General features: G+C 51.6%; 2 protein-coding genes across 3 annotated transcripts in view; one reads left to right on the forward strand and one right to left on the reverse strand.

Annotated features, from left to right (window-relative positions):
- The window catches only part of MYO1D (myosin ID), a 303106-nt gene extending 286467 nt beyond the window's left edge, over positions 1-16639 (forward strand). Inside the window, exon 22 of the mRNA XM_054573135.1 lies at positions 16131-16639. Within this exon, the coding sequence (XP_054429110.1) occupies positions 16131-16287 (157 nt within the window). The 3' untranslated portion in view covers positions 16288-16639. The remainder of the gene's footprint in view (positions 1-16130) is intronic.
- Positions 16640-19752: 3113 nt separating this feature from the next.
- Positions 19753-23834, reverse strand: CDK5R1 (cyclin dependent kinase 5 regulatory subunit 1). 2 transcript variants are annotated; one of them, XR_008529098.1, is made up of 3 exons: positions 23786-23834; positions 22139-23501; positions 19753-21459 (listed from the first exon to the last, which is right to left on the reverse strand). XR_008529098.1 is itself a non-coding variant. In XM_054572932.1 (2 exons), exon 2 carries the CDS (start codon positions 23357-23359, stop codon positions 22436-22438), a length of 924 nt encoding a protein of 307 aa, XP_054428907.1. In that variant the 5' UTR covers positions 23360-23501; positions 23786-23834; the 3' UTR covers positions 19753-22435. The 2 variants fall into 2 exon arrangements, 1 of the variants encoding a protein (XP_054428907.1); XM_054572932.1 differs by having other exon boundaries at positions 19753-23501.
- Positions 23835-26603: the final 2769 nt, after the last annotated feature.

Raw genomic sequence — 26603 nt, forward strand, 5'->3', positions numbered from 1 at the left:
TCTTTGCTACTTTCTGCCTTCCATTAGATGAAGCAGACTTTCTCCTCCCCCCTTCCTTCTGCTTCTTTGACAGCTGCACATTTCACTGTGGGGCTGTGAATTTACCACGAATTTTCTTCACACCTGTGCTTATCTACGAAGTCTAAAGTTCAGTTTTCCACCCACCTCCCCGACAAGACAAGGACCTTCAAACGCTTCCCTGGGACCATTACCCCATCTTTCGTGTTGTTCTTATCTAGGATTTTAGTTCAACATTTTTTTAAACCCCAAAAGATACTCATTTTCATTATTGTTGTTTTTTCACAGTGAATGCTTATTTAAATTACGGGTGTGTTTGTCTATTTGCTTCCCAATGCATCTGACTTGCCACTCTTTTCCTCTGGACTCATTGTCTTCCCTGATGACGTGTCCTACAGAAATTCTTTACCTGAGAGCTGAGGTTGCCCAACTCTTGAGCCCTTGTCGTACGAGAAAGCCTTTGTTTGCCGTTGTGCACCCATGATTGGTTGGGTATAGAATTCTATATTGTTACTTTCCTTAAACCCTTTGAAGAGTTCTGTTTTCACTATTTTCTCCCCTTTGATGAGAAGGCATACTCTTCCTTTGCAAGGAATGTGTCTTCTCCCTCTGGGGTTTTTTGGGTTTCCTCTTCGCCTTTGGTGATCTATGGTGTATTTGCTTTTCAAGAGTTTGAGAGAGAGGAAAGCTTGAAGTTTTCACTTTTTACTGAAAAACTGTTTTCCCACACAATGGTTCCTTGCCACTTTGCCAGACTGGAGTGCAGGCTTCTTCTGGTGACCTTTTCCTAGACTAGGCAGCATTGGCGGCCCCAGCCTCATTCAGGACCTCAGTCTGGTCCCTCCCATGTGGCCAGGGTGTGGTGTGACTTCTGCTTAGGCCAGCATGTGCCTGGGCTTGGCAACCACTGGACCGTCCCTCGCAGACTGGCCTCACAGCTCCGCCTTCCAAGATTATCCTTTCTCTCCCTCAACATTCACTTTGATTTTAAATATTATTTCTGTGCAGTTCTATTCACATTGATGGATCCTCGTATACAGTCAGGGAGGCCCGTCAGCTCTGATCATGCCGTTGGAACCAGCACAGCACCACTGCGAGCTCAGAGCTGCCAGAGAGCAAGGGACACAGATGAACACCCAGCTCAGCCTGGGGGAGGGGCGGGGGCGGGTGGTTCGCCAAAGCTCCGGGGAATGACTAAAGGGATTTTAGCAGAGGAGTGACAGGATCTTTTTGTGCCTTTAAAAGACCTCTCTGATGACTATGTGGAGGATGCGTTTGAAGCAGGGTGTGGGGCAAACGAAGGCGGAGGAGACAGGAGGCAGCATCGGTAACCGTGAAGGGGCTGAGGCTCTGGGCCGTGGCAGTGGCGAGAGTGAAAGAGTAAAACAACTAGAATGTAGTAGCTCAGTGCGGGCTGTGGAGGGAAAGGGGGGATCAGACCAGTCTAGGCTCTTTGGCCTCCATGACTGGGTGGATGATGACACCTCTCACTGAGACGGGCTTGACAGGAGGAGGGATGCAGTTTGGGGAAGGGGCCAAGAGGGTGCGCACAGTGTTGGCCACATGAAGACTCAGCTGTCTGTGGGACGCTCGGGCAATTTGTCTAGTGAGTGCCTGAAAATATGTGCCTGGACCTCAGGCTGGGATAAGGTCGCTGACTGGGTCATTGAAACCACAGGCATGGGTGACAAAACAGTATTTTAAGGAGTACGAAAACATACTAAAATACTCCTGCAGGAGTCCCACTTCTTCCTGAGATATTAGACTGGACGCCAGCCGCTCTGGAAGCCACCCAGACTTGGGTGGCCCTCTCTGTGCATCCTGTGTGTACCAGTCGCAGGCCGTTAACATTTGCCTGTCTGCCCTTGAGCTCAGGGCCTGTGCCCCGCTAATTTTGTGTTCCCTTTCTCTAGATGGGGCCCACCCCAGCATAAGGGCTTGGTAAATAGCTGCCAAGAAAAAGAGCGTAGGTTGGGGAGGAGAGAGCCCTGGGAACAGGCCGCCGGCTGGGATGGGCCGGGAGCAATAGCAGGGCCACGGTAGGATAAGGGAGGGCTCTGCCCACTGGCCCCAGGAACCAGATCAGCTCAGCGACGTGACGGAGGCAGACGCCAGCCTGCACTCGGGCCTCAACACGAGCTGCCTGCAGAGAGCTGTCTAGTGATGAGAGTCTTATTTTCTAAATAAAAGTGGTTTTGCCCACATCCCTCACCAACTGCATACCGAAAAAGGGCTCAAGAGACCAAGAGTTATGGCGCCCCCGCACTCTCTACATCGCATGGGCACTGGAGTCTCATACTCGCTTTAGAAATGACTGAAGTATCCTTTTGACCCTGACAAAAACAGAAGTAGCATTTCCTAAAGCAGGATTTTGAAAGACCTGCCCTCTGTGGTTCGATAGGAGCAGAGGGACTTGCTTCTTGAAGGAAGTGAAGGGCACAGTAAACAGCTGCGGGCATGAACTCCAGACGCCCTACCCTTAGCCAGTACCCTCTGGAAAAGTCACAGCACACGCATTTGCGTCCTGTCTTTATGATTCTTCGGTTTATTATGAAAGTTACATTTATCATCACTTTGAAAAGCATCTGTTTACTACCTGCCTGCATTTGGTGCAAGGCAAGCTTCCTCCCACCACATCCTGTGGCCAAACACAAGAGAACATTACGTGACCCTCACATTCTCAGGAATTCCTTGCTACACCCCTGAAGAATACACTCACCAAGGTACTGCACTGCACCCCACTTCTGTTCTGTTCCCTTTAAAGAGCATTCATGCCCTGAGAGGTGTGGCTCAGTGGGCTGGGCATCCTCCTGCAAAAGCAAGGGGTCACTGGTTTGATTCTAAGTCAGGGCACATGCGTGGGTTGCATGTTTGGTCCCTGGTCAGGGCGCATGTGAGAGACAACCAGTCAGTGTTTCTCCCTTTCCTTCTCTCTCCCTACCCCTCTCTCTAGAAATAAATAAAATCTTTAAAAAATAATAATAAAGAGCCTTCATTAAACCAAGGACCACCAGTACTCCAGTAGGGAATGCCATGAGAGGAGAAAGTGGTTCATTGACCCCTTAGGTCCTGGTCTACGCAGGGCAGGCCAATGGGTGAGTCTCCTGATCTAAGCTGACCAGACGTCTGGACAGGAGGGGACGTTTTCTAGGCTGATTCAGCTCCCAGAGAGACCTGAGTTACCCCATTTCTTCAGGACCTATAAATATATGGCTGGCACAGGAATTCACATTGATTAAGTCTTGCATTTACCCACGGATTTCTCTAATGAGCAGAGTCTAAATGAAAAATGAAGGAAAGTAATTTGATAAAGGCCATTTGCCTGCAGTGATGGCTTGGAACAGATGAAACAAGATGAAAGTCCCCGAATTCCACAGTTTGCTGAGCCATTAAATCCTGTAACAGAAGATGGGGAGAAAAAGCCCCTTCCCTGTAGCCAGACTCCGTCGGCAGCTGTCATTTGGCTTGGCACACCATCAGAGAGGGAGATCCTGCGTCCATCTCTAAAGTCTGCCTTCTTTCCTTTAAAAAGTAAGGAAGGTGCTCGGTCTGTGTGAGGATTTCCGGAGGGGTGAAGCTCCAGACCTGCCCAGGGTGTCCACTCCTGTCTGCTGCTTGGATCCTGTGCCGCTTTGTCCACAGACTGGGCACAGGGAACCCCTTACTGGTCTTAAAACCGTTCTGGTTAAACTTGAAATGAACAAAGAAAGCATAGTTTGAGGGCGACTTATTTTTCTATTATGTGCATCTGCTGGAGAGAGAGGAGAGAAAAGAGGAGGGGAGAAAAAGAAACACCAGTTCATTGCTCCACCCCCCTCTGCATTCGTTGGTTCATTCCTGTGTGTGCCCTGACCGGGGATTGAACCCTCCACCTTGACATATCAGGACAACGCTCTAGCCACCTGAGCTACCCAGCCAGGGCAACGTCAATCTACTTTTAAAATTATTGTAAACTACACAAAGCACAAATGCCACTCTTTGTCACATGAATACACTCATGCTGTTGTGCAGCCATCACCACTGCCTGGTCTCAGAATGTCTTCTTCACCCCCAAGGAAAACCTCACACAACTTTACAGGCTCTCCGGGCTCCACCCCCCTCTAATCTGTTCTCTGTCTCGATAGGTTTGCCTATTCTGGACATTTCACATAATGAAATTATATTGTACGATATGTGCCTTTTTGTGGCTGAGTTCTTTAATGGTGTATATAATGTTTTCAAGGTTCAACTCTGTAGTAGATAGCAGTGCTTCATTTCTTTTTAGGGCTGAGTAATATTTCATTGAATGGATATATCACACTTTGTCCATTCATCAGTTGATAGACATTTGGATTGTTTCTCCTTTTTGTTTATTGCAAATAATGCCACTATAAACATTCCTGTATGAGCTTCTCTTTGAACCACCTGCTTTCACTTTTAGGGGTATATATCCAGGCGTGGAAAGACTGGGCTGTATGGTAAATACTTATGGTGGAGCCGCCACACACGGTCCACGCTGCCCTTGTTGTCTGTCGATGGCAGTGAGTGGATCAGCCTGGCTGGGAGTTGCTTAGCGCAGCAGGAGGCTGGGTCTTCTTCCTGCCCTCACTGTTGCTATAAAGGCAACACGTGTAGCCACTCACACTCCCCCACTTTGTGCCCAAACCCCACAGCAGCCCCATGAAGACAGGCTGGGAGTCAGGGCAGGGCCGCTTAGGGCTGTGTCAAGGAAAAGAACCGAAACATTCGTATTGAATTATGAACTATACTAAAAATGTGTAAAGAATATGAACTGATTTAGTCATAGCTCTCCTAAACCGCCTCTTTTGGAGGTTCTTAGAACCTGAGAAAGGAGTGAAAGTTCATTCTATAAAGCAAAATAACAGTGTGTGCTCCCCACACACAGTGCTTCACATCTTTCAGCCTGAAAGACTCACCAGACTGGAAGCCCAGTGTGTGCAGGCAGCTTGCTGAGGCTGGGGGAAGGCCCCCTATCCTGGCTGAACACTCGTTTTCTGTATTTTCAGCACCTAACACATGCCTGGCATGGAGTAAGCAGCAAAGTACTTGGATTGCAGATGGCTGTATTGATGGATGGATAAAATTATTCATCCATTTACCTTCACTCATAAAGTAGGCAGAGAGCTTATTTATTACACACATTTAATGGCTACACAAGACACACTCGCAGAGGTTTAAGTGGCTTGGACAAGGTCAGAATGGTTGTACAGAAGTCCGGATCCTCCAGCCCTCCAGGCGCCTACTCCTGAATTCAGACCTCAGAGGAATCAGGAGAGATTTCAAGTGGCCTGAAAAAATGTTGAGCAGAAATTGGGGGGAAGTGTGAGGGATCATCACGGAATGCTGGCTTTTCTTTGATTCTCATGCAGTTCAGGGATGTTGTTGGGAAGTTGTAATTAGATATTTGCTACAGATCAGTATCTGTGGTCTGGAAGAGGGCGCAGCTGGAAAAATGTGACTGAAAAGAGATACAGGCAGCCAGTCAGCATGTGCTCTGCACATTGGTGGTTCTGTGCACTCTCCTGCCAAGCCAGGTGCCTCCGCTCCGTGTTCTGGGCCAGTGGTATGGAGCCGGCATCGCTCATGGGAAAGAGGACAACCAACCAGCTGTCCTAGGACAGCTTGTGGGGCCACCAGGGAGGGGTCTGAGCAGCTGCAGGGCTGGCCCAGGAGAGGTGGGACAAACAAAGGGAAGGGGACACAGAGCTCCTCTATGTCCACCACGTCCGTGTCCTCTGCTTTCCTTCTTGCCACTCGAGAGAACCCTCACTTTGGTAGTGTGGTGGCCTCAGGTCGGGGAAGGACCCGCCGCACAGTCTAAATGATAGTTACTTCTGGTTAAGATGGTGGAGTAGATAAACTCAGCTTGCCTCCACCCGCAACCACATCAAATTACAGCTAAATTATACAACAGCCATTATTGAGAACCACCTGAAGACTAGCTGAACAGAAGTCCTGTAAGTTAAGATATAAAGAAGCAGCCACACCTAGATTGGTAGGAGGGGGAGAGGCAGAACAAGCAGATCCCACAGCCATGCTGGCAAATATGATTGGGGAAGAATATCTCAGTGGAGGTGTCCCCCGAAGAGCAGGGATTCCAACCCCAGACAGGGCTCCCCAGACTGGGCATCAGTGCCAGGAAAAGGAGGCCTCATAACATCTGGCTGTGAAAACAAGCAGGGCTTACATCCAAGTAAGACAGAGGGCTGCTGGAGTTCCAGGCGTTCCTCTTGAGGGGCCCGCGTATAGACTCACTCACTCACAAACTCACTGGCTCTGGGCTCCAGAAACTTGAAAAGTGCCAGGGACAAAGAGGAAAGAACTGACTTGACTAGCTTCAGGGCAAGGCAGCTGTCTCTGGGGTCAGAAGCACAGGTAGGTGCCATTGTTCCTTTGTTGAACCTCCTCCAGCCCTGCTGGCAGGCATGGGTGCCAAATCTGAGCTCTCCATTAACTTGGCTAACACTGTCCGCCCCCCTCCCCTGCCACCCCGGATATTCCATGAGACCCCATCTCACCCAGCTCTTACACCTGCTTGAGCCACTTCCAGTGGCTTTTCCACACAAGCGGCCTGCCTCAGCTAACACTGCAGACTTTCCTAAAATCTATCAAAGGTCCACAAACCCCAAACAAGCAGTGGCTGGCCTCGGCATGCCCTGTGCCTCTTACTAAGTGGCCCCAAACCCAGCACCAGTCACAGCTTGCATTGTAACTCCCATCAGGTGGTCCCAAGCCTGACGTAAGCTATGGCCAGTGTTGGTTTGGAGCACAGCTTCAAATAAGGGCCCACAAACCCAGCACAAGCGGCAGCCAACCACAGATCGCTTTGAGCTCCCCAAGCCAGGCACAAACAGCGGCTGACCTTCGTCTGCATGGGAGTCCCTCCCAAGAGGCTCGAGAACCAACACACTCAGTGGCTGGCTTTAGACCACACAAGAGCACGGCCCAACCAGCTCCACGAATGACACACCCAAAGGCTGGACGCAGCTGGCACCAGAGCCTCGCCAAAGCGGGGCTCCCATTCTGTGGGGTCAGACCGTGAAACAACTTATCCACTGTAATCACAGCCAAAACACACAGCCAGTCAGCCTGACATGCGAACGGCAGTCAAGGCTCACCTGCAACAGCAGGGTACACACAATCCACACGAGGGACACAGCTGTAGCCTCTGGCTCAGGTGAACAGGGAGACTGCACCGCTGGGCCTAACAGGATACCTACTGCATTAGGCCGCGCTACCAAGACTGGGTCACATAGCAGCTCTACCTAATACTGAGAAACAAACACACGGAGTCAGCCAAAATGTGGAGACAAAGAAAACATGCCCCACGTGAAGGGACAGGACAAAACTCTAGAAATAGAACTAAACAAAATGGGGACAGATAGTCTGTCAGATACAGAGTTCAAAACACTGGTTAAAAGGACACTTAATGGATTTAGAGGAAGAATATATGAGCTCAGTGAGAACTTTAACAAAGAGATAGAAACCATAAAAAAGAACCAATCAGAAATGCAAAACACAGTAAGTGAAATAAAGAATACAGTATAGGAAATCAACAGAAGATGAGATGAAGCAGAGAAATGAATCAGATCTGAAAGAAAGTAGCAGGAAACACCCAAATGGTACAGGAAAAAAATTTTTTAATGAGGACAGTTGAGGGATCTACGGACACCTTCAGCACACCAAAATTTGCATCCGAGGGGCACCACCAGGAGGAGAGACAGCAAGGAATTGAGAACCAATTTGAAGAAACAAGGACTGAAAAAAATTCCCTAACCTGGTGAAGGAAATAGACATTCAAATCCAGGAAGCACAAAGTCCCAAACAGTATGAACCCAAAGAGGCTCACACCAAGACACATCATAATTAAAATGCAAAAGGTTAAAGACAAAGAATATTAAAAATAGCAAGAGAAAAGCTGTTACTTACATACAAAGAAGCTCCCATAAGACTGTCAGCTGATTTTTCAACAGAAACTTTGCAGGCCTAAAGGGAGTGGCATGAAATACTCAAAGTGGTGAAAAACAAAGATCTACAACCAAGATTATTCTACCCAACAAGGCTGTCATTTAGAATGGAAGGAGAGATCAATAGTTTCCCAGAAGATAAAAAAAGCTAAAGGAATTTATCAGCAATAAACCAGTATTATGAGATGTGTTAAAGGAATTTCTTTAGGTAGAAAAGATCAAAATATGTATAAGAAAATACAGGAAAGAAAAAATTCTCACTTTGACAAAGGCAAACATTTGGTAAAAGTAGTAGATCAACCTACTATAAAGCTAGTACAAAAATTAAAAAGCAAAAGTAAGATCATATGTAATTACAATAATAAGGGACACACAAAAACACATACAAAAGAAGTTAAAAATAGCAAAAACAAACAGGGATGGGGTGAATAAAAAGTGTGATTTTAAAATGCGTTCAAACTTGAATAACCATTAACTTAAAATAGACTGCTGTAAACATAGCATGGTATATATGAAGCACATGGAGGCCACAAACCAAAAAAATCTACAAGAGACATACAAGAAATAAAGAGAAAGGAATCCAAACACAACACCAGAAAGTCATCAATATACAAGAGAAGAGAGCAAGACAATAAAGGAAAAGAGGAGGACTACAGAAACATTTAATAGCATGGCAGTAACTATATACCTATCAATAATTACTTTAAGTGTAAATGGATTAAATATTCCAATGAAAGACACAAGGTGGCTGACTGAATTAAAAAAAAAAAAAAGACCCATATATCCATACATATGCTGCCTACAGGAGACCCACTTAAGTTTGAAAGACACACAGACTGGAAGCGGAGGGATAAAAAAGATAGTTCATGCAAATGGAAACAAAAAAAAAGCTAAGGTAGCAAAACTCATATCAGACAAAATAGACTTTAAAACAAGGGCTATAACAAGAAGCATACAAGAGACTTCCAGTCAAGATGGAGGCATAGGAAACATGCTTCACCTCCTCACATAAGTAGAGGAAAGACTACAGCCAGACCTCAAAACAAATAACACCCAGTACCATCAGAAAATCAAGTTGTATGGTAGTCCAACAACCAAGGATTTAAAGAAGCCACATTCATCCAAATGTGTAAGAGGCACAGAGACATGGAGACGAGTGGAGAGGTGCTAGAATGAGCAGTCCCACATTAAAGCGTGGTGAATAAAAATCAGGAGGAATAAATCAGGAGTGAAGGATCCCAGCCCCAGGCCAGACCACACAGCCCAGGGTTCCAGTGCCAGGAAGATAAACCCCCATAACTTTGTACTGTAAAAACTAGTGGGGGTTGGGACAGCAAAAGAAACTGCCAGATTTTTAGGAGACTCTGCTTTAAGGGCCTGCAGGGACTTAGAACTTACTCGAACCCACCCACTCTGGGATTCAGCACCAGGACAACAGCTGGAAGGGCACCAGTCACATACAAAGGAGAAAGTGAGGTGACTGGAAAAGGGCAAGTGCCAGGCAGACCTCCAGAAGACAGGCAGCAGCACTGTCCCCTCTCTAAGCCCTCCCACACACTGAACCACAAAGCGGTGAAGTGGTTGCCCCTTCCTGGCAATTACCTAAGGCTCCACCCTACACAATTTACAGGTGCGTTTTCTACAATAAGCCGTGCTACTAAGACAGAGTCGAAACAGCTCCACCTAATATACAGAAAGAAACACAGACAGGGAGGGTGCCAAATTGAGTAGACAACGAAACATGGCCCAAATGAAAGAACTGAACAAAACCCCCCAAAAAGAACTAAATGAAATGGAGATACCTGACCCAACAGATGCAGAGTTCAAAACACTGATTATCAGGGTGCTCAAGGAACTCATTGAGTACAGCAATAGCATAAAAAAAGACCCAGGAAGAAATGAAGGCTACATTAAGTGAAATGAAGAAAAATCTACAAGATGTCACCAATAGAGGGGATGACACTGGGATTCAAACCAACGACTTGGGACATAAGGAAGAAATAGGCATTCAACCAGAACAGCAAAAAGAAAAAAGAATGCAAAGAAAAAAAAATGAGGGCAGTATAATGAGACTCCGGGACATCTCCAAACATACCAACATCTGAATCATAGGGGTGCCAGAAGGAGAAGAGGAAGAGCAAGAAATTGAAAACTTATCTGAAAAAATAATGAAAGAAAACTTCCCTAATTTGGTGAAGGAAGTAGACATACAAGTCCAAGAAGCACAGAGAGTCCCAAACAAGCTGGACCCAAGGAGGACCACACCAAGACACAGCATAATTAAAATGCTAAAGGTTAAAAAGATAAAGAGAGAATCTTAAAAGCAGCAAGAGAAAAGCAGAGAGTTACCTACAAAGGAGTTCCCATAAGACTGTCAGCTGATTCCTCAAAAGAAACTTTGCAGGCAAGAAGGGGCTGGCAAAAAGTATTCAAAGTGATGAAAAGCAAGGACCTACAGCCTAGAATACTCTATCCAGCAAAGCTATCATTTAGAGTGGAAGGGCAGATAAAGTGCTTCCCAGACAAGGTAAAGTTAAAGGAGTTAAATCATCACCAAGCCATTGTTACATGAAATGTTAGACTGACTTAAGAAAAAGAAGATCAAAACTATGGACATTAAAATGGAAACAAATTCACAACTACCAAATAACTGAATCTAAAAAAAACTAAGCAAACAACCAGAATGGGAACAGAATCATATATATGGAGATCATTTGGAGGGAATGGAGGGGGAAGTGCAAGAATTAGGCATAATTGGTAGGTACAAAATAGTCAGGGGGAATGTTAAGAATAGTATAGGGAATGGAGAAGCCAGAGAACTGACATGCACAACCCATGGACAGGAAGGAGGGGGGGTTGCTGGAGAAATGAGGGTACCAGGAGGAGGGAGGGAAGGGGGGAGAATTGGTACAACTATAGTAACATAATCAATAAAATATTTTTTTAAAAAGCAAAGAAGGGTTTTTCGTAATGATGATCAATCCAACAGAAGGATATAACTCTCATAAACATCCACATAGGAGCACCCAAATATATAAGGCAAATATTGATGAACATAAAGGGAGAAATTAACAGTAATACAGTAATAGTAGGGGACACTAACACCCCATTGATATCAATGGATGACTCATGAAGACAGAAAATCAATAAGGAGCCCCCGCTGGTATAGCTCAGTTGTTTGGAGCATCAGTCCCATAGACAAGAGGGTCGCAGGTTCAATTCCCAGTTAGGACACGTGCCCAGGTTGCGGGTTTGATCCTCAGGGTACATGCAAGAAGGCAACCAATTGATGTTTCTCACTCACATCAATGTGTCTTTCCCCTTCCCCTTCTTCTCTCTCTAAAAGCAATGAAAAATGCCTTCAAGTGAGGATAAAAAAATAAATAAAAAGAGGAAATCAACAAGGAAACAGGGGCCTTAAATGACACATTAGACCCGATGAACTTGGTTGATATTTTTAGGACACTTCACCCAAAAGCAGCAGAATATACATTCATTTTAAGGGCACATGAAACATTTTCCAGGATAGACCATATGTTAGGCCACAGAACAAGTCTCAATAAATTTAAGATTGAAATCTTCAATCTCAGTGATATGAAAATAGAAATTGATTACAAGTAGAAAACTGAAAAACACACAAACATGTGGAAGTTAAATAAACATGCTACCAAACAATAAATGGGGTTAACAACAAGATCAAAGAAGAAATCAAAAGGTACCTTGAGATAAATGGAAAGGTAAGCACAATAATCCAATAATCTATGGAACACAGCCAAAGCCACCCTAAGAAGGAAATTTATAGCAATACAGGCCTACCTTAAGAAACAAGAATCATCAATAATCTAACCTAAGACACACACACACACACATACATACATACATACATACACACGAGCCCAAAAGAATATAACGAAGGAAATAATAAAGATCAGAGTGGAAATAAACAAAATAGAGTCTAAAAAAGAATAGAAAATATCAAAGAAACCAAGAGCTGGTTCTTTTAAAAGATACACAAAATTACCTTTAGCCAGACTCAGAAAAAAGGGCCCAAATAAAATCAAATATGAAAGAGAAGTGACCATGGACACCAAAAAAAATACAAAGAATTATAAGGAAATACTATGAACAGTTATATGCCCACAAATTGGACAACCTGGAAGAAGTGGATAAATTCCTAGAAATTTACAAAAATACAAAGAATTATAAGGAAATACCGTGAACAGTTATATGCCAACAAATTGGACAACCTGGAAGAAGTGGATAAATTCCTAGAAACGTACAATCTTCCAGGCAAGAAGAAACAGAAAATCTGAACAGACTGGTTACTACTAATGCAACTGAATCAGTAATCAAAACGCTCCTAACAAACAAGTCTTGGACTGGATGGTTTCACAGATGAATTTTACCAAACACTCAAAGGAGTAACATCTATCCTTCTCAAACTATTTTAAAATATGCAAGACAAGGAAAGGTCCCCAAATTCATTTTATGAGTCCAGCGTTAACCTGATACCAAAACCAGACAAAACCATAAAGAAAATATTCATCAATGATACCATCCAATAGGAGATTAATATCCAAACATATATAAAGAAATACAACTGACCATCAAAAAAACAAACAATTCTATTGAAAAAATAGGCAAAGGACTTGAATAGACATTTCTCCCAAGAACACAGACAGGTGGCCAATAGATATATGAAAAGATGTTCAACATCACTAATCATCAGGGGAATGCAAATTAAAACCACAATGAGATACCACCTCACACCTGTCAGAATGGCTGTCATCAATGATTGTAAATTGGTACAGCCATAGAAGACAGCATAGCAGTTCTTGAAAAAGTTAAAAATAGAACTACCATATGAGTCAGCAATTCCACTTTACAGTATTTATTCAAAGAAATCCAAAACACTAATTTGAAAAGATATATACATCCCTATGTTCTCTGCAGCATCATTCACAATAGCCAAGATGTGGAAGCAACCTAAGTGTCCATCAGTAGATGAGTGGGTGAAGGAGACGTGGTACATATGTATAATGGGTTATTACTCAGCCATGAAAAAAAGAACGAAATCTTGCCATAACAACAACATGCATGGAGCTGGAGGGTATTATGCTAAGTGAAATAAGCCAGACAAAGATAAACACTAAATGATTTCACTCAGGTGGAATCTACAAAACAAAATAAAAGAGAAACAAACTCATACAGAGAAAAAAAACTGATGATTGCCAGATGGGAGGGGGTGGGCGATGGGTGAAAAAGGTGACGGATTCAAAAGTGCAAATCACCAATTATAAAAAGTCATGGGGTGAACGTGCAGCAGAGGGAATATATATAGGTAATAATATTTAATAACTGTGGTGTCAGGTGGGCACTAGACTTACTGAGGGAACACAGGTCTAATCACTTACGTTGTACGTCTAAAGCTAATATAACACTGTATGTCAACTGCCATTGAAATTTTTTAATATTTTTAACAAATAAATGATAGTTGGCTTGTGTGTATGGGCTTGGATGTCCCAGAGCACATTCTGCTTCCAGTCTGCTCCCGAAGAGGCCCGCGGTCCCTCCCGCCCCCTAGCCCGTATTTCCTCCGCAGCCCTCGCGGACTGGACCAAGGCACCTTCAGCCCGTCCCAGGGTGGGCAGAGCAGCCTGGGATAGTCGTTCCTCTTCTTTTTTAATCCTGCAGACCCCACCCGCGGGCACCCTTTCAAGGTGCAGTTGTGCCATTGTGATCCTGGGGTGCCATTCTGTAACAGCCACTTGCTCCTCCTTTCCCACCAGCCCAAACCCCGCAGAGCAGAGAGGCAGAGCCAGGAGCAGGACAGAGGGTGGCGCCTGGGTTCGCGCTCTGCTGGCCCTGGGCTCGTGGCTGTGAAGGGGCCTCAAGTCGGGGCTGAATTGAAAGGAGCATGTTCTGATTGCATGGACATGGGGCGGGTTACTGGTTCGTGTTTTCTCCCGGTTAAACTTTTCAAGCTGACTTGGAATGTGGCCCTTTAGAACCCTTTCCCTAAGACCTTGAGTCCCCAGATGGTTCTGGAACCCACCGTGTGTGCACCTGTACCAGGCTCCGCGGACAGGCGAGGGCAGGCGCAAGAAGTGGGAGGCAGAGCCTGTCCCCAGCGGTGCCCTAAAGGCAGGACGCACAGCCATCAGGCGGCAAGAGCAAGGACAGGCGTCTGCCCGGGTCGGAAGGCTTCCCCAGGGTGCGAGTCCAGCGTGAGCGATGCAGAGGCGCGCTGGGCCGACCGAGGAGGCGAGGAGGCTGCCTGAGCTCAGACCCGGCCCGGGCAAGTCCAGCATCCGGCGGGCGGGAAGCCAGGTCCTGGAGGCACATGCAACCGCGGGCAGGGCTGCAGTGCGGGGCGAGGCCCGCAGGGCCCGCACCTGGCCGGGCAGCCACGGGCCACGCATCTACCCCCACACAATGGCTGAGCTCCCGCAGGAACGGAGAAGTGTCTCAGTCCCTGCCTCCAACGGGCTCTGCTATTTTTATGTCCAAGTCCGGTTAAAAATAGCTGTCTAAGCCAAGGTTTTAACTGCAGCTGACAAGACATTAAGTATTAGATACCCAAGGCCCACAAGCGATAACCATGGGCCTCTTCCTGCGCCCCGTTTCTTCCTCTACGTGTTTAACGAGAAAGCAGGTAGGAAACAGGCATGAGGGCCCCTCGCAGGCTGCGGGGTCCGCAGTGGGCATGCGCACTAGGCCCCCGCAGGCAGCTGCATGGCCGCACTCCGGCTGGAGTCCTGCAGCGCCTGCCGCCTGAGCGCTGTCTGGTGGCCAGAGCAGGTTGCCTCGGAGTCAGAGCGAGAGGAAAACGTGGCAGTGGCTGTTGCCTAGACCGTTGCCCCTGGTGCCTAGACAGAGCCTCATGCTTCCCTGGGCCCAGGGCAACAAGGCCGAGCTGGACACGAGTTGAGAGTCGCTGGCCTCTGCCCGCCTGCCCCCTGCGGTGCGGACACTTGGCATTTCCTTTTCGACACAAGAGCGACATTAGTCCAGGGGGCCCCCGCAGGCATTAGCGGGCCAGACTGTCCACACCCCAGGCGCGCCCCCAGAGAAACGAAGGCATCCATGCACTCAGAGCCGAGCTGCCCGTCCCACCGGGCCCCAAGCCATCGAGCCCTTCTCCTCTCCCCTCCCAGCGTAAGGAACGCTCCGCGCACAGGCGAAGGCACGGCGTGGGGCTGCGCCGGCATGTGTGAGCGCCGGAGGTGCCAGCCTCTTGCGTCAGTTTTCTCGGGTCTTAAAATAAGCTGCCTCTGCGCTGTATTCAGGGTGGTGTGAGGAGCTGGAGAGCAGGAGTCTGCTTCTACTCCGCAGGTGACCAGAGCCTCACCGACCCCCACCTCGGGCCGCCTGGGCGGGGACCCACTCGGCGCCCCGGCAGAGCCCCGTTCAGGCCGCAGGAGGCGCAGGCTCCAGGCCTTCACGTGGGGCCGACCTCCCATCTGGGCCGAGGGGTCCCCCAGAGCAGCCCTGGTGCCCCCGGGGCAAAGCCGAGTCAAGGCCCCCAGCCCCCAGTTCGAGAGTCACATGGGGATGCTGGAGTCAGGCCCAGTTGGAACCGCTGGACCCTGGGACAGGCAAGGGCGAGCCAGGACTAGAAGACCTTTCTCTCGTCGGGGAGAGTACAGGAGAGTCTCCACTCTCCCCAGACAGAGCCTCCCAGGGCTCCCCGTTGCACCAAAGACAACTGAAAAATAATTGTGCATTAGCATCCTGGGCCCCTGTTGACAAGCTCTGGGATTCTGGAAAAAGTCAGATGATCGCCTGACATCTAAAGCCCAAGTGACTCAAGTCTCAGGCCAGGGACCTGGTGGCTGTGGTTCCACTCCATCTCCCCCTCCTCTGGTCCAGCTCAGCATGCTGCGTTCCCTGGAGCCAGGCAGCGGCCCCCAGCCCGAACGCCAGCCCCTCTACTCTCTGAGGCTCTGGTTTCAGGCCGCAGCCCAGCCTTTCCTGTGCTTGCCCCGGCCTGGGGCTCCTTGAGCCCTCTGCTGAGGCCTCCGGTGCCCACGTCCCCTGGGGCTCCAATGGGGCCGACAGGAGCATGGCCAGTGGCTGGGAAATTCCCCCACTCTAGCTGCCTATTAACTGCCTGCCTGGTCTTTTTCTTTTCGGTACTTCTAGTGAGAAGCGCCACCTTCAAGTCAACGTCACCAACCCCGTGCAGTGCAGCCTCCATGGGAAGAAGTGCACCGTTTCCGTGGAGACGCGGCTCAACCAGCCACAGCCTGACTTCACCAAGAACCGCTCCGGCTTCATCCTCAGCGTGCCTGGGAACTGACCCTCGCGCAGCAGGGCCGCCCCTTAGCCTCACAGGCCCCGATCTCATTGCCGATCCCCGCTACTGCCCGCTAGAATCAGCTCGCAAGGCTCCTCCTGCTCAGGGCGAGCCTCGCTACCTTCTCTCAGGCCCCTCCCCTGAGGCCTTCTTCCTGGCTTTCTGCCTTGGGTCTCCATCTTCCCCTGTCCCAACTGTCCACAGTCCCCAGACAACAAACCAAAGACCCCGATGACCTGTCCCAGAGCCCTGGGCTGATGTTCAGACCACATCTCATCTCAGAGGCCACCTGACGGTGCCCTCAGTTGGTGAATGCCCCCCAGGACTGGCCAGGTCACACCAGCGTGCCTTGACCTAGTGACCAGCTGCTGACCCTGCAGGGGGTGGGAGCGGGGGAACCCAGAACACAGTTTTCTCAACCAAAGACACGCATCTCCAGCGAGGTGGGTGGAGATGAGCTGGGATGTAGCCCTGCTCTCTCCGTGAGCCCGTCCTGCCACTCCTCGTCCGCTGAGGTGATCGCAGCCCCCACCGTGATCTGGCTAAGGGAGCGTCTCAGCTCCTCCGTGAACCTCGTTTCCCCAGCCGCCAGCCAAAGCTACCAGGTGAGCAGGTTCGCCTGTCGGACCAGCCCCTCAGCCCAGGAGCCCATGGCTGGCAGAACTGCCGTGCCCAGAGGCTGCCCCCGGCCCCTGCCCCCGGCCGCCTCTCTGGGACAGGGCAGCGGTCATGCTCCGAGGGCATCTGAACCGCGCAGCCTGGGCCAGTGGTTGCCTTACTTATTTTGGCAGTTTGCAAGGTTGCTCATCAGATTCCATGTCCTCTGTGCCCACATTCGTGTCAGGAACACTAATAAGAAAATGGAGTTGCAGAGGCTGGGGAGCACACGTGGGTTTGGAAGTTTCCCCTTCGGGCATGTTTCGTGCTCACCTGGAGAGCTAGGGCTGGGACAGGAGCACACAGGAGCCTTGGGAAGCGGAGAGACGCACAGAGCGCGGGGCCCTGGCACTGCAGGCCAGGCCAGAATGCCCGCCCCGCCGGCCCGGCTGCTGGGCACGCAGACTTCACGCCAGGCAAGCTGTGCTGTCTTGCCAGGCCCTGCCCAGCACATGCCTTCAGATGCCTTCCTGAGACCGTGGACCTCTGGGCAGCCCGGGCTTCCCTGCCAGGCGCCTAGAAAGAAGAAGAGACTCTGGGCACCTTGTGCGGTGAGGTGAAGGGACTGAGGGGCAGCCCACGCCTCAGGAGGAGCCCAGCGGGGTGCAAAGGGACACACCGACATTTCCTTCTGTTTCTGTCACACATGCTGCCCCCTGCTCCCCACCTCCCCAGGCCCTTGCTCCCGTCCTGTCATCCTGATCCCACAGAACACACCAAGGGCCCGAGCGTGGCCTCCAGTGCCTCCCCCAGTGCCTGGCAGGGCGGCCGGTGGACCCCAGGTGGGCCCAGCAGTGAGGCCGCACTCGCACCCCTGCACCTGCTTCCCAGGGCTGGCCACCTGCGCACCACGTGCAATTTGCAGCAAAGAACCCTGCAGACGCCCATCCTCGGAAACCCGCTCACACTGGGCCTGGGCGGGTGCCCACGTAGCACAGCGGGGCCCGTAGTTTTGCCAAGCACCTTGACACTAGGCAAACCATCTTAACTGGAACGTTGCCTCTCCATTCCACTTTTTCCCCCAAACTTGCCGCTTTTTACTAGATACATGCACATGTATGTTTTTAGACACACCAAAATGGAACATGCCAAATGAGTGCCTTTCAGAGGCTAAGGAGGAGGTGGAAGGGAGTTTGGGGTCCTTCCTCCCGCCTTCTGACGTTGCCTGTGGCCCCGGCTGAGGGCCCGAGTCCGCCGCTGTCCCAAGCACTTCTTCGCACCTTCCTAACAGGAGTCAAAGTGTGGCAGCAGGAGGAGGACCAGGGGCTTGGGGCAGGGCCTCGGCAGCGCCGCCAGGGGGTGGGGGTGGGGGGAGCGGGACAGAGATTGTACTCAATGAAGTGTTTCTCTTGATTTAATTAAATGCGGTTTATGGATTGGTGCATATATTCCTATTTTCCATTAAATTAACTCTATTTCTAAAGCATATTTTGATTTACCATCAAGAGCAATAAAGCATTAAATCTTATTTTTAAACGTGTGCTGCCTTTCTGTAATTGAAAACTCCACCTGTAATTGTGACATCTTAGCTTGTAGAGTCGACTGCTTGCCAGAGGCCGGAAGGGAGCAGTAAGCACAAATAAGGTAAAGTGGGGGATGGCTTGGCTGAGCCTTCTGAACAAAGCATCGCGGTGAGCAGGAGGGAGCTGTGGGAAGGGGGAAGGAGGAAGGGGGGTGGGGGGGTGGTCAGCCCGAGCCTCTCCTTGCTGCATTTTGAGGCCTGACTGCTGGACCCTTAAGCTCTTCCGTGTTTGCTGAAACTCCAGCGTGCGTTTAGGTGGGAACGGCTCGGATCCCTCCAGCCGCAGCTGGGGACAAGGTCCGAGTGCTCGCGGTGGGCGGACGGCGGTCGGGACCTTCCAGGGCGGGAGTTGCCGCCAGGCCAGGCCTCGCGCCCGCAGGCCCTGCCGCGCAGGAGGCCGCCCGTCCCCGCGTGACCGGACACACAGCACGCCTCTGTCGCCGGGCCCGCGGGAGGTGCCCTCGGGAAAGCGAGGGCCCGGTCGCCAGGCTGGCCGTTCCCCAGCTGCGACCTGAGCAGAACCGCCTTCCCGGTCTCCAGGGGCGGCTCCAATCCACAGGTGGAGAGACCGCCGCGGCCTACCTCGTTCCTTGGCTCGCCTTATCGCCCTCACAAGTGTAGCCTCCTTTGTATTTCTCTCTCAAGTGTAGCGTATTTAACAAACTGAAGGTAAGACCCTCCACCAGCAGAAAGATTACGACTCGTTTCATCGCAAGACTCCCTTGACAATGGCGGTCTGGAGCGGACCGCACAGCATCCCCGAGGTGCGCCTGTCCAGCCGGGGGCGGGGGGGGCGGGGGGGTGGCCCAGCCTTGCACAGTTCCGGGCTTATCTGGAAGCCCCAGGGCTGGGCATTGCAGGCACCACGCCTGCTGGTCCGGGCCCCACTGGGCAGTGGGCGCTGAGCAGAGCCAGGCCCAGGACACATGGGGGCGGCAGCCTTGGCGCCAAACTCCACACGTGGGGCCTAAGGCCTGGCGCCCCAGCAGGACCCTGCAGCCCCCCTCGCCTTCCCCAGGCCGAGCCGGAGCATAACCACGCCAAGGGAGCCGCTCCCGCCCGCCCGGCAGCTAAAGAGGAGTTGACTTAACCTGAGCTGCTTCCTTCACCACCTGAACGTCAGCGCGCTCGGCTTGTTAAGCCCGCTACCCTCCCCCATAACGCAAATCCAATTACGTTCGGAGCGCGCGAATCATTTATAAAAGGGGCCCCCAGCACGCTCATGAATGATGGACCCACAAAGAGGTCTAGGTAATGGATGGTCAGTGCGTTTTATTTAATCAGCACGGTACAAAAATAAATAAAAATAAGGGAAGGGGAATTAAATTACAGCCAAACTGAGCTCCATGACCTTGTCAGATTATAAACCACACACACTTACAAACACACTACACATACATACAAAATGAGACAAATATAAATTAATATCAACAATACCCACAGTTTGGTCAAAGAATAGCTACAGAAGAAATTGCACTAAAAAACAACATACATCGCACATTGTGTAATTAGCAGTTTCAAATATACAGCTATGAAAATTTCCGTGTGAAAAAAATGGCACATTTTCTTTTCATTGCAAGTTTAACAACTGTTGGAACGAAACTAAATTCTAATAACTGCATGGAAAGAATATATCAACCCTTCAGCTTTACAAGAAAGAAAAACCAAATCCTGAACTATTATTCCTGTGACTTGTTCTGTGCACGGGTGTAATTTTCACAGCCATCTGTTCTAAGATTATTTTTCTTAAGACACAAAATGCTCCTGGTCTGCATGCACAATATCACTGTAAAAGCAACAATTAAAGAATAAAGGTTTTTTTTTTTTTTTGTCGGTTAGTTTTTTCCTTTTTTTGTTGTTCTAAAAGTAGTCTTCATAGCAGCATGTCAAATGGATTCATTGCTTGCACACTCAAGTGTATCAGTCCCTTTACACAATACTGATGACCAGTGCAAGGGGAGGGAGGAGAACACAACAGGCTTCTTCACACCGATGGACCCAGAGTTACTTCCTTAGTCCCCAGCCACTCCTGAAATTTGCACCGCTTCCAAAAAATAAAAAAATAAATATGGAGAAAGAGAAGGAAACACACAAAACTGGAATCCTGTAGATGCAACGTAACTGCACAGTTTCAAGCCAGGTTCAGCCAGCCGGACAAGTGACTGCAAACACGTGCCCCTCCTCCGGAGACTCGGCACCGAACCACCCTCTTCATGCCGCCAGGACCCCCTGCCCCACTGGGCCTCCTACCTCACTCAGGTCACACGTGGTCACAGGATCTGAACAGACACGACGTGTGACAAGCCCAGCAGAGAGGAGGCGCCGCGGAGAAGTCCGTGCCAGCAGCAACGACAGCTTCCTTCCAGCCCTGCATCAGATTAGCCGGCAGTCCGGGGGAGGCTCGGCGTGGGCCCCGGGGCGCAGCTGGGGCCAGTGCTCTGCTGCACGCGGGGGCAGGCCCGCTTCCTCGCATGCGGGCACCACGGGCGGCAGGCTCTGCTCCAGGCCTCTTAAACCCGGACCTCAATTTCACAGCTTGTTCTTTTTCACGTGAATTTCAGTAGTGCTTGTGCTGAAAAATCGGCAGCCACCTGGGACCTAATCCTATGTAAAATGACCCTCTGCCTCCCCGTAAGTCCCCCATTCCAGCACTCCCTGGGGGACTGGCAAGAGAGGATTCTCTGTAGCCTTGACACTGGTCTTTGTTCCCCAAAGCCAGGGCGATGGGCCCTAGAGGAAGACTCGCTCCCTTCTCTTGGTCCTCTCCCAAGTCCCAAGCCACCAATCTGGGAGAATTAGAAAGAAAATTGATTAAGTACCATCGTGTGTTTTTACAGCGACTGAAGTGGAAACCAAAACCAGCAGCTGCAAATGATGAGTTGTACAATCAGCGGGCTTCCAAAGCAGGCAGGAGTCCCACTCCTCTCTTGTAATTGTCTCCAAGATCCAGCTGCCTCACTCGGCTTTGTGGGGCAAGGCTTCGTCTTCAGAACAGTCTGGAAACAGCTTTAAATTAAAAGGGGTATGGGTGGGGGCAGGGGTGTATCATTACCACCCCCCACCCCCCAGCTCTGCAGAACTATGTGCCCCAGCAAGAGGCGGCCGTGGCCATCCGTGGGCACTGGCTCGGTCTCAGGCACGGCACCCCCGCAAGGCAAGCTGTCGATAGTGGGCACCTGCAGCGGTCCTGGCCCTCACCACGGGTGACTAAGCTGCATTATCCAAATGAAACACTCACCAGGAAAGGAGTGTCCCCAGCTTCACCCCACCTCTTTAGCTGGGACCCAAAATAAAAAAACACTTGAGTCAAACCAGCTCATTGCCAACACAGCTGGGAGCAGGGGACAAGGGGACTGAGGGGCAAGTTTTGTGTCTCCACTAAAGAAAGCCCTTCTCCCTAAAGAAGAAAAAAGAGCAAACCAGGGTTGTGGGCAGCCAAACAACAGGACAGAACCTTGGCACCTGGCCGGCATCTCCCAGATGAAGGAGGCATCACGCCTCACAAGCCCACGTGCGGCTCAGTCAGGGCGGCTGCTCCAGGAGCCTCTGGGGGAGTGGACAACCCAAGGCAGGAGCCAGAAAACAGCCCCCACCCAGGAGCGCCAATTCCTCCCTAGGCCGACAGGCCAGAGGCCCCTCTGCAGCTCCCGTGCAGGGAGCAATGGAGAGCCTCACCTGCCCTGGTCCAGCAAGGGCGCTGGTGGCAAAGGCAAGCCAGTCCTTTGAATTCCCCAAAGTAGAAAGCTGGGGACTGGGCTCTGAATACATCTTCTGGGTTTCACACAAGGTTCGGGAGTTCAAAAACGCCCCGAGTGCTTGGCAGGGCTGAAGAAAACCCCAAGGAGAGAAGGTTGGCCGGGAGAGGCCCTCGGTGGCTTTGCTAGACACATACTGTACATAAAATCTGATTTGTTGAATACTAAATTTTTTTAAATGAAGTGAATCCTTGAGCCATGATGCAGGCCACAGGGCTCACCGATCCAGCCCAAGGAGGAGCCGCTTCTTGTCTTCCTGGCCACTCTCGTTCTTCAGGTCGGAGAACACCTGTGTGAAGTAGTGTGGGTCAGCATTGATCTGCAGCATCTTGGAGCTCATGAGGTTGATGACGGAGAGACATCGGTCCCAAAAGGCCTCCTTGCAGCTCTCCACCAGGAAGGGCTTGAGCGGGTAGGAAATCTCGTTGCCCATGTAGGAGTAGGAGAGGTACAGGCAGGTCAGCAGCACGGCCTGGAGCTCGTGGTCCGAGCCCACCTCGGAGGAGATCACGTCCCTGCAGAGCATGTAGAGGAAGACCACGTTGGCCGGCGTGATGAAGCCCTGGTCCTGCCAGCCCTGCAGAAGCAGTGAGCGGTCCACGCTGCGCAGCCAGAGCACAGGGTCCGTGGGGGACAGGTGCTTCAAGCGGTAGCACCGGCGGCAGAGAAACTCGCCCAGGCAGCGCAGCAGCTCGCTGGTGGACGCCTGAACAATGACCCGTTTGGGCGTCCCCGCGGAGGTGACGGCAGGGTGCGGGGCCTTCTTGACGGAGGAGGAGACCCCAGTCTGGGAGCCCGAGAGCTGGCCGGCAGGAGGGGCAGGCGGCTGGGCCGGTGGGGGCTGGGCGAAAGTGGACAGGTTGGCGCACGACAGCGACTTCTTCAGGTTCTCATTGTTGAGGTGCGTGATGTTGTTCTGGTAGCTGCCGTTAGGCTGCACCTTCTTGGAGTTCTTCTTCTTGGCCGACACGGCCACGATCCTCTTCCAGGGCAGCACGGAGATGATGGAGTGCCGCTTCAGGTTCTTGTCCTTGGCATTCTTGCTGTTCTGCACGGCCGTGTAGTGGCCCACCGTGGCGGCGCCATCCTCAAACAGCGTGGCCTTGCGGTAGCTGGGGGACAGGGATAGCACCGTGCCCATGGTGCCGCTGCGCGCCGGGCGGGGGCCCGCGCCCCTGCGCGCCCAGCCTGCCGGCCCGAGGGAAAAAACAGCTCACCGAGCCCGCGGCTGCCTCGGAGAGGAGGCGAGGACGCTCCCGGGGGCGCGTGCTGCCCCTTCGGATCTGCGTGGAAAACAAGATGGTTCTCAGCACCAGGCGGGGCTCGCGCCGCGCTACTCCGCCCCAGCCTCGCGGCCCCCGCGGACCTGACCCGCGGCCCCGTACTCGAGCCTTCCCCGGGCTCCGGGGCCCCGCCCGCGCCCCCGCGCCGCAGCCCGGCTGCCTCCACTGCGGCACCCCCGCCCGCCGCTACCGCTGCGCCCCGGACTGCCGCGGGAAGGGACCCCCGACTCGACACTGCGAGCGGCCCTGACCCTGGCCTTGGCTCCCTGAGGTAGCAGGCTTACCCAGCAGGCGGCGGCTCCTGCGCTCCGCGCCCTCCGCAATGCGCGCCTCGGTCCCGGCGCTCGGCGGGGCTCGGCGGGGCTCGCGCTCGGCGGCGGCGGCGGCTCCGGAGCTACTGTCCAAGGTTCTGCTGGCGCCGCGGCCCCGCCCCCCCCTCAGCCGCCTTCGCCGCCGCCGCCGCCGCCGCGCTCCCGCCCCGGCGCGCACCTCAGAAATCTCCCTGCCGGGAGCGCGCGCGGCCCACGCGCCGGCGCGGACGGGCCTGGTGTTGCCTGGGAGCCGGGGCTGCCGCCGTCCTCAACACCAACCGCGCGCGGTGCCGGCAGGGACGCGGTCGCGAGCCCGAGGCGCCTCTACTCGCCGCGCCCCAGCGAGGACCCGGACTCCCGCGGCGGTGGGGACTCTCGGCGCCGGCCCCGCCCCGCCCCCGGGACCGTCCCTTCCCGCACAGCTCGCCGCCCGCTCTGCACCGCCGCTCCAGCAGCAGCAGCAGCAGCAGCAGCAGCAGCACCTGGCCGCATTAGAGTCCGGGGCGCCCCACGCAGCGGAGCTCGGGCCGGTGGGGAAACGCCGGGGCGGGGCGGGGCCGGGGACCGACCCCTCCCGCCGCCCCGCCCAGACACGTGCTGCCTTTGTTCCCGCCGCGGCGCCCGCAGCTGCGGGCCGCGGGGGCGCTCTCCGCCTAGTCCCCGCCCTGGCGACGCGGGGTCAATCCGGGCTGAAGCTGCTAACCGAGCCGCACGAGAACCCATCCATGCAGGCCTCAGCCCGGAGCTCCCTCCTTCTATTTAACATCCTCGTCCCCCGAAAACGCGCTCGGGAGCTCGGGAAGAAGGCCAGCTTTGAGAGCCACGGGCATCCTGAGCGGACTGTCCCATCGGTTTTAGTTCCTTCCCCTCCGGGACCTCCGTTGCCCCATCCCCAGGCTCACAGCTGGGTGGGTCTTAGAAATCGAGGCTAAAGAGGAGCAGGCAGTTCTGGGCTGTTCCACAAACAGCGACTGGCTAACCCACGGCACCACATCTGAGGCCCCTGCCCCAGAGATGAGCGGGTACTAAGCCCATCATCACACATGTGACCTCGAAATTTCCACTCGCCCTCATCTCTTGTAGGAAAACTGGAGCAACTGCTTCCCTAACCGGTGACTTAAATGTTTTTCATGCTAAAATGCATAATTTGAAGGCTTGGTGCAGGTAAAAAATTTTAAATTTCGAGTAAAATTCTGGTTCACTGAAGAACTGCTCCCCTCACAGACAAGAATCCAGATCTTTCATTTGTTATTCTTTTAATTTGGTTTTAGAGATCGATTCAGATTTGACCACAAACCTGGGAAATATCTTAATTCAAATTAGCACCTCTGTACCAAGTGATCAGGAAGTGGCAGTCCAGAAACGAGGAGAATGTCCAGTTCCCGACTCCCAAACCACTCCAGCCTGCCAACCTGGGCCAGCTCTGACAACTGCCCTAAGCAAAACAGAAATCTGGCATCGTTCAGAACAATGCCACATCAGAAAGTACTAGCATTTGCTTATGTACTACCCAGAGATCTCTCCATCAATAGTGGCAATTGAAAGCTGTAGGGACCTTGGTGACTATATATAGTAGAAAATGCATTGCTCTGTACCCAGGGGGCTGGTCCTTCCCATGGCCCTTCAGAAACATCCACGAAAGCTGTTAACTCAGAAGATAGAGGCAGGCCCTTTCAGCTCCATGCTCTCCTCCCTCTGAATGTTTCTCAGTATATGACCCCCACCTGCTCTCCCAGTGGAGGTCTAGTCAACCCTTCTTTTCCTTGGAAGCTCTAAGAAGAAATCTCCTTCAGGTCCTTTGGCCCAGCGACTTAGCCAACACTGAATCCCAGGCTTTTTATCTCCAGCCCCTAGTGGAGAACCCCAGTTCCTGAGTTGACTCTCTTCGACATTGCCTTTTCTATATTCTGGTATTATGCAAAGGTTAAGTGCTTCTCACTTCCCAAAATATGCTTAGATTTCTGTCTTTAAACAAAATTGTTTATTGATTTGAGACAGAGAAACACCAATTTGTTGTTCCACTTACTTAAGCATTCATTGGTGGATTCTTATAGGTGCCCTGACTGGGGAAAGAACCCACAACCTTGGTGTCTCAGGATGATGCTCTAACCAACTGAGCTACCTGGCTAGTGTTGTGCCTATATTACTAAGACTGTAATCCACCCCTTAGAACCACCCTGCTACCTGTATCTACAAATCTAATTCTAGTTATTCTAATTCATGCTGGGTAGTACCAAGCTCCCTTTCACCCCACTCCTTTTTCCAAACGGAGGAAGCATGCGTTTGCCTGGCCCTCCTCCAGCCTGGCCACACTCTGGCATCCTCTCTTGCCTTTGTCTGGCCAGCCCTTTCCCCATCACCTTCAAAAAGAGCTCTTGGCAAAATTCCCCCAACCTCCTCACACTTGTCAAAGACCAAGTCATATTTGCAGCAGAGCATGAATGGGACAGCGTCGCCAGCCCGCTGGCTGTTGGGAGGGAAGAGGCTGCCTGGAACCCGTCCACCCAAGCCGAGCTTGCTCTGCCTGTCTCAAGGCCCACACAGTTCCTCTGCTCACGTTAGCCCGCCACCCCCACCCCCAAGCTTCTATCTTCGCTCCAGCTGCAAGGTGAGGAAGAAAGGGCAAATAATCTGCCAGAAACAGCCGAATCGAGGACCCAGAAGGCAGACCCAGCTGAATGATGCGGAGCTGTTTTCTTCCAAAGAGCTGCAGGGAAGATCTCCAAATCCCACCCCCATCAATCAGCCTATTTATCCTATAGCCTATCTGGAGCGGCGGGCAGCGCCAGCC

This window comes from Pteronotus mesoamericanus, unplaced genomic scaffold (assembly GCF_021234165.1).
Source record: "Pteronotus mesoamericanus isolate MK-2021 breed Mesoamerican mustached bat unplaced genomic scaffold, CSHL_Meso_final contig_246, whole genome shotgun sequence".
NCBI lineage: Eukaryota > Metazoa > Chordata > Mammalia > Chiroptera > Mormoopidae > Pteronotus > Pteronotus mesoamericanus.

Excerpts from the sequence above, each read along its gene's own strand:
- CDK5R1 (XM_054572932.1), bottom strand. The coding sequence starts at position 23,359 with ATGGGCACGGTGCTATCCCTGTCCCCCAGCTACCGCAAGGCCACGCTG.